A 12,199-nucleotide genomic window follows, 5' to 3' on the forward strand; every position below is an offset into this window, starting at 1 on the left:
AAAAAGTGCGGTAAATGTGCAGTAATACTGCAGTACAGTGAAGTACAAATGCAGTAAAACTGCAGTAAATGTGCAGTAATACTGCAGTAAAAGTGCAGTATTGCAGTTTTTTCATGTCCAAAAAACTGCAGTATTACTTCAGAAAAACTGCAGTAATTTTTCGTAAGGGGTGTTACTAATATATTGCTGCTTACTTTACTGCCCTACAACCAGATGCATTTTGGATTTGTGTTTTTCCAACAAAGATACTTATTTAGATTTATACGCTCTCTAACCAAAGCTAAAATGTAAAATGGTTTTACATATTAGGACATAATAACTGTCACATTAACCCCCTGAGGCTGAGAACACATGGGGTAGATTTGAGTTTGTGAGGGGGCACTGATGGATTCCTGGGGAGATTCTCAGCCTGCCTGTCCAGTCCCCTCCTATGTCTAAGCCACCCTGTGTTTATTGGGGGCACAGGGTGATCGGAACACCCTGTCTGGTGTGCTCTAACCAGACTCCCATGAACTAGCCAGCTATGGGGGCTCTATATGGGCAAAAATGCTCCATACGCCTGATCGCCGACAATTGGAACTGCGTTGCTGCGCACACCCATTGTCCCACCACGTGGTTATACTATGCCCTCAAAACTAAGAGGTGGTTACGGATAGACCCCTCATTTGAGAACCCTGGTTTAATTACCCGTCTTTACGACTGGGTTAACCCACCCACGGTTATGGCACTCTGGCCCGGGTACCGCCTGAACTATTCCTGGGGACGTTTCTGATGTTGTTGCTTAGGGTCCCGACGTTGGATCAAGTCACTTTTTTAAGCATAACATCCTCGAACCCTGAGCTTTTCATTGGTACCTCAGGATTGATGCCACTCCCTTAGGATCACCCTGAAATAATGACTTTTTGTCAGGTGGGCATTGCTGGCCATAGAACTGTATGGGGGCCGTGCTGTCTGGTAGTTGATGGGAATATACTCCTGATCCAATTATGTTGTCTGTATAAATATCTGTGCTGTTCCCAATAAAGTCAGTTCCTCTTTTACCTCAATACCAGTTGGGGTACGGGTCAGTCCTGTTAAAATAACGATCATCTGTTCCTTAGTAGGTCTAAAAATTAGGTAAATACAACCTCAGATGAACAACAACACATGACATATTGCACCATGTCATGATTTATTCAAAAAAATAAAGCCAAAATGTAGAACCACCTTTAGCAGAAATAATTTGAAGTAATTGTTTTCCTTATGACTTTCTCAGTATCTCACATTGTTGTGGAGGAATTTCGGCCCACTCTTCTTTACAACATTACTTCAGTTAATTGAGGTTTGCGGGCATTTCTTTATACACAGCTGTCTTAAAGTCCCACCACAGGATTTCAATCAGGTTGAGGTCTGGACTTTCACTGGGCCATTGTAACACCTTGATTCTTTTCGTTTTCAGCCATTCTATTGTAGATTTGCTGGTGTGTTAGGCATCATTGTCCTATTGCATGACTCAAGTTCGGCCAAACTTTAGACATCAGACAGATGGCCTCAAATTTGACTCTAGAATACTTTGGTATACAGAGGAGTTAATGGTTGACTCAATGACTTCAAGGTTCCCAGGTCCTGTTGCTGCAAAACAGGGGAGGGCTGGCAGCCTAAGGCCTGGGGGCAAGTCTACTCAAGTGGCCCATTGCGCCATCGAATCAGTCCACCATCCATGCCCATCTTTTCCTGATTTTCTAACGCATAATGATGTAATGTGATGGGATAAGGAGTACGTCAGTACACAAAAAAAACTCATCAAACACAGGGTGTCTGAAACCACAATTTAGTGCCAATAATCCTTTTCAATAAAATATGCAGATTGAAAAAGAGTAAATAACACAAAACCTTTACTTTTCCTCTCTCTGATTTCCGGGCCTAGAAAGTTTTGTCCTCTGAAGTGACTACAAATTCAGGAGGACGTTTTATCTCTGGATAAGTAAAAATTAAATAGTTCTATTTATTCCTACAGTAAGTAAAGTGCCAGGAAACAGACAATCAAATACACACCAGGACAGGTTCTGCCACACCGACACCCAGACACACACACCAGGACAGGCTATGCCACACCGACACCCCAACACACACACCAGGAAAGGCTCTACCACACAGACACCCAAACATACACACCAGGACAGGCTCTGCTACACCAACACCCAGATACACACACCAGGACAGGCTCTGCCACACCGACACCCCAACACACACACCAGGACAGGCTCTACCACACAGACACCCAAACACACACACCGGGACAGGCTCTGCTACACCAACACCCATATACACACACCAGGACAGATTATGCTACACACAAACAGCAGGACACGATCTATGATCGTTTATACCCCCCTTAGTGTTTTTGCCTCAGCCAGGACCCTTTTACTACTGATTAATGTGGTGCCCCCACGCCCTTGTATGATTGCCTCCAGCCAGCACTATTTGTATTAATGCCCCCAGCAAGCCCCTCCCTTTATCATTGATTTATGTGATGGCCCCATCACATATATGCATTAGACATGCATTTTAAACTACATAATTAGTACTCTTGTAAGTAAAGAATATGATTGAAATATACTTTCAAAATAACAGCTAAACTGGTAGTTTCTTTAATATCAGACCCTGTTGCCGATATATATATATATAAATATTAGCCCCTGCTGCCGATATATATTAATATTAAACCTTGCTGTCGATATATATTAATATTAGATTCTGCTGACGATATATATATATATATATATATATATATATATATATATATATATATATATATATATATATATATTAGACCCTGCTGCCGACAGCTGGTATAGATCAGCACATTAACACACAAATCCAGCTTTGCATGTATAGATCAATTGAAATTCACTTGTGAACTCAGCACTGAAGGTATAGATCAAATAAACAGAATCAGACATACAAATCCTGTATTTGCAGGTATACAATAATAATAAATGGAAACATAGTATTGCAGGTATAGATCAACTGGAAAGCACATGTAAACTCAGCACTGAGGGTATAGATCAAATAAACACATGGAAACAGCATTGCAGGTATTGATCAGCTGAATAAGACATACAAACCCTGTATTTACAGCTATACATAAATAATGTATGGAAACATAGCATAGCAGATATGGCTCTACAGAATAACACAAAAAACAGCATTGCAGGTATAGATCAATTGGAATTCACATAAAAACATGGCATTAAAGGGACAGATAAAAACCCCTAAACTACAGGTATTGATCACAGGTTGCACACCCCAAAGCCAGCCCTGGCGTCCACACTGCCCACATAGAACCTAACCAGCGCCCAGATAACACACATAGGATTTACCATCTTTGTCCCCAAACAGCCCAGCACAAGTCAACTTTGTCCCCAAACAGTCCGGCATGTGCCATCTTTGTCCCATAAACACCCTGCCTGTGCCATCTTGGTCCCCAAGGCTCAAACACCCTGCTACTGCCCTCTTTGCCGTTCCACAATTATACCTCTGATACACACAAACACTTTTACAGTCACTCACTACTTCACTCTTTCATTCAGACAATTCATCCACACATTAATCCATACTCTCCCTCAGACAATTCATTCACACATTAATTCATATTCTCACTCATTCACACAATGCATCCACACATTAATTCATACTCACTCATTCACACTTTACTTATTCAATATGCTTACTACCCTTTTTCTCACTATGTTATCCCTCTCTTATCACTTTCTACCCCCTCTCCCGCCTTTATCACTTTCTACCCCCTCTCCCTCCCTTATCACTTTCTACCCCCTCTCTGTAACAGCTAACAACTTACCTGCAGCTGCTAAAGCCATAGCAGCCTCCCGCAGATACTGCCGGACAAGACCCTCACGCATGCGCACGCCACAACTAAAATAGCCGGACATTTTCTCTGTTTATTTATGCTATAGTTTGTAGGCGGGGTTATCTGCCTGGGGCTATTTGAGGGCTCCTTAGCTGTCCACTCACTGCCTGTCAAAGAATTTCATGCTTTGTTTCTCTGGGCTCAGTTGCGGTTTTGTGTTTGCTCCAGTTCTGACTCCGGCTTTGTACCACGGTTATCCTGACTTCTCCAACCCTTGACTTCAGCTTCGTCTCTCGGCTATCCGAACTTCTCCAGTACCATTTCGCCTGCCTCTGGTTCGTGCACGGGTTCTGCACTGTGGATCCTCGGCTACTGACCCTGACTATCTTCGGCCGTTACACTCTCCTTCCCTTATCACTTTCTACCCCCTCTCCTTCCCTTATCACTTTCTACCCCTTCTCCCTCCCTTATCACTTTCTACCCCTTCTCCCTCCCTCATCACTTGCCCACCTTGCCCCCCGTTAGCGACGCCAATGAATATCAATATTTGAAGATCTTGCTCCAAATATACGCCATTGACTAGAACGCCCTGTTTTCTGTCACTCAGCCGAAGCTTAAGCCACTCAACAATATTAGGATCCAAACTCAAAGATTGCAGTTTATTGATAAATCTTCTGTGCAGGACAGTGTCAAAAACCTTACTGAAATGTAGATAAGCAATGTCTGCTGCACTCTGCTGTCTCCTTGATCTATTATTTTAGTCAACCAATCAAACAACTCAATAAGATTGGGTTTAGATGTCCAACAATCCTATTCTTAACATAGTTTCCATTAATTTCCCCACTACAGATGTAAGACTCACAGGCCTATAGTTGGCTGACTTCTCTCTACTGCCTTTTTTTTACAAATGGGCACAATTTTCCTAATTTCCAATCTTCTGGGACTACTCCTGTAAACACGGATTGGTTAAATACATCTGCTAACGTTTTGGTAGTACACCACTAAGCTCTTTTAATCATTTTGGGTGTATCCCATCATGCCCCATCAACTTATTTGTCTTTGCTTTAGACAGGTAAAATAGAATCTTTTCCTCAATAAACTCATGTATCAAATGACTCATTAGTCTTTTTGTCTTGAGCATTTCCATTGAGGCAGTCAGCTAAACATTTATCCTCTGTAGAATGCCATGTATAATACCCTTCTTTTGTTTTTAATCTAGGGCTGCAACTAACGATTATTTTAACCCCTTCGAGACAAAGGCTGATTTTACTTTTTGTACCCTTTGTGACAATGGCCTTTTTAACATTTCTGCGCTGCTTGTGTTTAGCTGTAATTTTCTTCTTTCCCGTTTACTGAACCCACACACATTAGATATTGTTTTTTTCAGGACAAGAAGGGCTTTCTTTAGATGACATTGTTTTGATTGTATCATATTATTTACTATTAAAAAAATTATAAAATATGGTGAAAAATTTAGAAAAAAATTACTGTTTCTAACTTTTAGTTGAAAAATCTTTTACTCATCTATAAAAGGTAATGAAAAAACCTGCTAAATAGATTCTACTATTTGTCCTGAGTTTAGAAATACCCAATGTTTTTATGTTTTTTTGCTTTTTTCTACCCATTATGGGGCAATAAGTACAGGTAGCGTTTTGCTATTTCAAAGCCATTTTTTCCAAATCTGGTAATTCTTCCCCCCATGTGCCATTTCGGGTATCTTTGAACCCGGCCAATGCAATTTACCCCATCAAGTCATATATTTTTGAAAACTAGACAGCCCAGGGTATTCCAAATGCTAGTATTTTAACTCTTTCCATGCACCATATCTACCACCAGTCTTTGTCAAACTTTATGGTAGTCATTTTTTTGCATTTGTTTTGTCATACACATTTTACTTCAGGTATGAATTAAAATGTTCTAGTTTATGTCACTATCACAAAACACCCCAATATGTGTTCAGCAACATCTCCTGAGCGCAGCGATACCCCACATGAATGATTTTGCCTGGCTGTTTGGGGGCAAAAGGGCCACATTTGGGGCATGCGCATTTTTCAATGTTGAACTTTGGCATTTGGGGATCCACTGCCCATGCCCTATTTGGTACATCTTTGAGCCGGGCCATTTCAGTGTGCCCAATAAACCCATATATTTTTGAAAACTAGACACCCCAGGGTATTTCAAATGCTAGTATTTTAACTCTTTCCATGCACCATATCTACCACCAGTCTTTGTCAAACTTTGTGGTAGTCATTTTTTTGCATTTGGTTTTCCACACACATTTTAATTCAGGTATGAATTAAAATGTTCTCGTATATGTCACTATCACAAAACACCCCAATATGTGTTCAGCAACATCTCCTGAGTACAGCGATACCTCACATGAATGATTTTGCCTGGCTGTTTTGGGGCAAAAGGGCCACATTTGGGGCATGCGCTTTTTTCAATGTTGAACTTTGGCATTTGGGATCCACTGCCCATGCCCTATTTGGTACATCTTTGAGCCGGGCCATTTCAGTGTGCCCAACAAAACCATATATTTTTCAAAACTAGACACCACAGGGTATTTTAAATGCTGGTATTTTAACTCTTTGTATGCACATATTTTACCACCAGCATTTTTTCAAAGTTTGCAGTAATATTTTTGTGTGTGTATTTTTCCCACACACACCTACTTTATGTATGAATTTACAGCTCCTGGTATATGCCGCTGTCACACGACACCCCATAATGTGTTCAGCAACATCTCCTGAGTGCAGTGATATCCCACATGCATGGGTGTGTCATTTTTTGGGGGAACTAAAAGGCCACATTTGGTACGTGTGCATTTTTCTAATTGGAAATTAGATGTGTGGCCATCCTTCCCCCCTTGTTAATTGGGACGTTGTTGAACCTGGCCCATTCAATTTACCCCATCAAATCATACATTTTTTAAAAGTAGACACCCCACGGGCATTTAATATGCCAGTATTTTAACTCTTTCCATGCGAGAATTGTTTTAAGCTAATATGCTAATTTTAGGACTTGCTCACAAAAATATATTTTTTATATATATATATATTTTTTTTGTCTTTTTAAAAAAAAAATTTTAACATTTTTTTTCAACTTGGAGGTTCCCCTGATAGTGACATCAGTGGGAAATGATTTTTACATTTTACTAGTTTTTTACTATTTTTTTTCTAATTATTATAAATTTTAATTTATTTTTACTAATCACACTGTGATTAGAAAGCTGGCTTCCATTGACTTGCATGGTGAATGCAGTACCTGTATTCAACCTGCAAGTGGAGCCAAAGTTCTCTAGATGGTCTGGACCATCTAGCGAACTTTTAAAATTTGTGGTTCCTGTTACAGGACGGCGGCCATCTTCCTTGATGGCGAAGATTGCCGGCAGCTGCGGCTGTGACCGCTCTCCGGAGCGGTCACAGCCCATCAAAAGGTTAGTGTTTGGTGTCGCTGGATGCCTCCTGATCGAGGCATTCCAGCGACACCATTTAAGTTTAGGAGGCGATCGTCGATCGCCTCCTAAACGCTTTTAAAACGGGCGTCCGCCGCCATACAAAGTATGGCGGATGTTGACGCCCCGTGGAGGGGCCAGAGATGGCCCCTTCGTGCCGATCGCGGCGTTGCTGAATGCCTCGAGGTCGAGGCATTCAGCAACGCTTTTTGGGTGCAGAAAGCGATAGTAGATCGCTTTCTGCACCCGTTTTAAAGACGTGCCGGTCCTGGCACGTCAATTGTCGTAAAGCACATGCTTTGCCGTGCCGTGCCAGGACCGGCAATTGTCATTAAGGGGTTAATAATCGATTAGTTGGCCGATTATTTTTTCGATTAATCGGATAAAAAAATGCAAATTTTTCTTTTATTTAAAATAATGTAATGAACAAACTGGATGTTAAAAAAAAACAGCAGAATAAAAAACTTAAAATGTACACTTTCATCTCTTTGACAACGATTTTCATTATCGATTATTATTGATTTTATCGATTAGTTGTTGCAGCCCTAATTTTACTTTCCTTTTCTCATTAATGTATCTAAAAATGTCCCTTTTTTTACTGACTTGGCTATTTTTTCTTCTACGTGTGCTTTGGAAGCTCTTATAACTTGCTTTGCCTCTTCCTGCCTAATCTTATAGATCTGTGTATCTTTCTTACTTTGCGTTTTTTATTATTACTAAATGCTAACTTTTTGTTGTTTATTATTTTGGCCACTTCTGCGGAGTAAAACTTTTTGCCATTACTGACAAGCCTTTTTAAATAATCCCATTTCTCCTGGTCTCCCTTTAAACTGCTCCAGTCTGAGAATGGCTCCATTACATATATTCTAATTTTTAAAAAGTAAGTTTTTGTATAATCTAAAAGTTTTGTGTTTGTGTATTGACTCAGTCACTGTTCTTATGTTAAAGCACACAAATCACTAGATGCCTAATCAATAGATCCTAAACCTTCACCTTCAGTTGTATCCATACCTGGGAACTTCTGGACTCCGGCTACCCAGAGCCTTCCTTTGCGGGACGCGGCCAGGACTGCATTCGGGTCTTGACCCGGAGAACCGGAGAAGCAGTGTAAGAATTTAAAATAAAAAATTAAATATAAAAAAAATCGATGTATACTCTTTTTAAATTACCTCCAATGTTATCTTCTCCCCTTCGTCAGTCTTCCCATTTAACTTTGCTACTTTCTTTATCTCCTTCACTGCTTTCTCTGGTTTCCCAGAAAGAACAAGCCACCGACCAGATTCAGGAAACCACCTGAGAAAAAAAAAAACCCAGTTATACCTTTGTGCGAACCATACTTATTTCAGTCTCTGGTATATCTAAACTTTGTACCTCCTGTTGGTTATACGTGAATTTGGATTATATCATGCAGAGCTTGCTTTAAATATCCCTCAAGGTACCAGGTTGTAGAGTATTGTAGAAATCTAGAATCTCTATTTCCAAGCCTTTTTGACAAGTAGAATTGTAAAGTATTTGCAGACTCTAAGCCGCCAGACAATATTACTTTACTAGAACTTCAGCTGCCAGACTTTTGTCTGTGTTAGTTCTACTGGTCCCAAACTGTATTGGTTGGATCTAAAAGTATAAGGTGCTGTTTTAATGGGCTATCCTTATACCTGGTGTCTGTGTGTCTAATTCACCATAACATAACCCAATACACTACATGCAGTGGCATCGCTACAGGTGGGTATGGGGGGGGGCAATTGCCCCACCTAGGTTATTCCTTGGTGGGGTAATCACAGGTTCTAGCATGTACTGGCTGCCTAGGCATTATAGGAGTGTGATTGCTGTTAACAATTATATATATATATATATATACATATATATTAATATTGTTATTGATTTTTTTTTTCTAATTTTGGTGTGTTACTTACTTTTAATACCGTATTTGCTCGATTATAAGACGACCCTGATTATAAGACGACCCCCCAAAATCTGAATATTAACTTAGGAAAAAAAGAAAAAGCCTGAATATAAGACGACCCCAAAGGAAAAAAGTTTTACCAGTAAATGTTAATTCATGTAAACTATTTTTTTTAATAAAAGCTATGATTGAGAAAAAGATTTTTTTTGTTTTTATTTCTTGTATTTTCCAACCTGTCCCCCAGTTACGCACATCTGCCCCCAGGCTTGCCACTCCAATATGGCACTGTGGCCCATGATATGCCTTTTAACCCTCTATATGCCACTGTGCCCCATGGTATGCCTTTTGACCCCCTATGTGCCACTCTGCCTCCAGAAATGCCTTATACCCCTATATCCCATTCTGGCATTTAGGGGGTTAAAATGCATATTATGGGGCAGAGTGGCATATAGGGAGGTATAAGGCATTTCAGGAGGCAGAGTGGCATTAAGGGAGTTAAAAGGCATTGTATAGAGCACTCTGCCTCCAGAAATGCCTTATACCACTATATGCCACTCTGCCATTTAGGGGGTTAAAAGGCATATTATGGGGCAGAGTGGCATATAGGGAGGTATAAGGCATTTCAGGAGGCAGAGTGCTCTATTAAATGCCCCCTTAACGCCACTCCAGAAATGCCCTATGCCCCCATTTAACACACACACCCTATACCCCCATTTAACTAACTAACTAACACACACACACACACACACTCTCCCCCCCCCTTCCCCCGCTCTCCCCCCTCTCTTACCGGTGCTTCCAGCCGGGGCAGCGGGTTGACGTCGCCTTCTGCTGCAGGCAGAAGGAGGTGTGGCTAGCAGCGGGGGTTTGTATGCGTCCGTCGCGTATACTTTCCCCGGCTGTCAGAGATCAGAGTTCCCCGCACCGGTGCGGGGAACTCTGATCTCTGACAGTCGGGGAAGGTCTATGCGACGGACGCAGACAACCCCCGCTGCTAGCCACACCTCCTTCCGGCTGCAGCGGACGTTGTCTACGCGGATCGCGTAGACGTCAACCCGCTGCCCCGGCAACACAGCAGGAAGCACCGGTAAGTGTGTGTATGATGGGGGGGGGGAGTCGGGTGAGACAGGAGGATCCAGGTCCCCTGCAGCGGTGCGGGGGATCTGGATCTTAGTCTCCTAATCAGACCTCTATTTGAGGTCTGATTAGAAGACGACCCCGATTAGAAGACGAGGGGTATTTTTCAGAGCATTTTCTCTGAAAAAAACCTCGTCTTATAATCGAGCAAATACGGTAAGTGTTTTTTGTTTGTTTTTGTGTTTAAAGGTGTGGGTCATTTTCAGTTTGGGTCCAGAATTTTCATATCGGTGCATCCCTACTGTATAATAAGCCAGACACTGAAGTGGTAGGCCTACACCACATCAATGTTTGGCTTAGTATATAGTGATAGGAGTTATGCTGCATTATTGTCAATGTCTGGCGCAATGTATAGTGATAGGTGTTATGCTGTACCACCGTCAGTGCGTGCCTCAGTATATAGTGATAGGTGTTATGCTGTACCCCTGTCAATGTTTACCTAACAATAGAAGCTATGCTTTTAAAGTGTGTGTGTGTGGGGGGTGCCACATACAGGATCTGCCCCAGGTGCCAAATACTCTAGGTACGCTCCTGGTCCAAGGGCCGGCACAGCGAGTTTTAAAGCAGCCGTAAGACCGCCTCCGCCTAATTATTTTAAAGCAGCCAGCGTGCCTATTCCTATTCCTATTCCCTAGTCCGGGCTGGCCCACCGGGATACCGGGAAATTTCCCACGGACCAGCCGGCTCACCTGGAAATCAGCTCTTCGCCCCACCCCTTTTAAGAAGAGATATATATACACACACATATACATATATACACCGTATATATGTTTTTTCCAGTGGTATGATTTAATGGTGGAAATTATTAATGTCCCCCAGTTTTGACTGTGATATCTAATGTGCCCCCTCTATATATGAGACTATCAGACTATGGGAGCTTATAATACAATTAATTGAGTTACATTATGTCTTGTTTTATTGTTGGCTGAGCTTTAGTGTCAGATTTAGCACAATATGGACTGTAACTAGCTCCAAATAAAGATGTATAATTGTATGGTCCATAAACTTGCTTCATGATACTTACCAGGAATACATAAAGAAGATAATAAATGGTAGAGAAACAGTTAGCTGCAGCCAGCGCCAGTCTCGAATCCCATATGCCAGTCCTGCTAAGATGAGCTGGCCAACTGTGTAACAATATCCTGCCATTGTTCCTGTAATAGTCCGAACTTTGGTAGGAATCCACTCCACTACTGCAAGTGAGAAAAAGATTAAAACAAAAACATTTAACTACTGTGCTCCCCCATGAAATATATGTACACAAATGTAACATGGCAACATCGCTACTGGTAAATACACTTCAATCCCCTGATCGCTGGTGAAATTACCTACCAGGAAGGTTGAAGTACCGGTAATATGTGTCCATACCAGTAAAATGGTTGGTGTTGCAATTTCCCCTCATGCAAGAAAATTGGTTAACATGATTTGTTGCCTTCTACATGTAATAGTTAATAGTTAACATTTAACACTGGCTTATCAACTATAATAGACAATGCGTGAAGAAAAAAAAAACTAATATAGAAATGATAACAAAGTAAAAGACTAAAACAAATATAAACATTCTCAAGTAATTGATCCTTAGCCAACCACAAAGAGCTCTGGTACTCATGCAACTGGTGATAAAGAAACCACTGTGGCATTGCTACCATATCAGCAGATTAAACAAACACTTATAGTCCCCATTTTATCAAGGGTCCCCCTGGTATCCAGTGCTGCCAAGGCCATTCTGAAAACTGACTAGTGTGTCTGTGATTACAGAAATCTGTTTGGTGAATGGAGATGCTAGGTCTGAGGTATACTTCATAGTTGAGTCTCTGTAGCTGTCTGCCACTTTCTTATTAACCAGCAGTGAAGCATA

At 41.2% G+C, this 12,199-nt stretch overlaps 1 protein-coding gene across 1 annotated transcript in view; it reads right to left on the reverse strand.

Annotated features, from left to right (window-relative positions):
* LOC149281734 (solute carrier family 22 member 6-A-like) overlaps positions 1-12,199 on the reverse strand; it is a 30,477-nt gene that overhangs the window by 5,877 nt on the left and 12,401 nt on the right. Inside the window, exons 4-5 of the mRNA XM_089499039.1 lie at positions 11,366-11,534; positions 8,474-8,597 (exon numbers count right to left, since the gene is read on the reverse strand). Coding sequence (XP_089355165.1) covers positions 8,474-8,597; positions 11,366-11,534 — 293 coding nt within the window. The remainder of the gene's footprint in view (positions 1-8,473; positions 8,598-11,365; positions 11,535-12,199) is intronic.

Source organism: Sceloporus occidentalis, unplaced genomic scaffold (assembly GCF_023333645.1).
Source record: "Sceloporus occidentalis isolate IW3139 unplaced genomic scaffold, rSceOcc1.0.p SCAF_128, whole genome shotgun sequence".
Classification (NCBI taxonomy): Eukaryota; Metazoa; Chordata; class Lepidosauria; order Squamata; family Phrynosomatidae; genus Sceloporus; species Sceloporus occidentalis.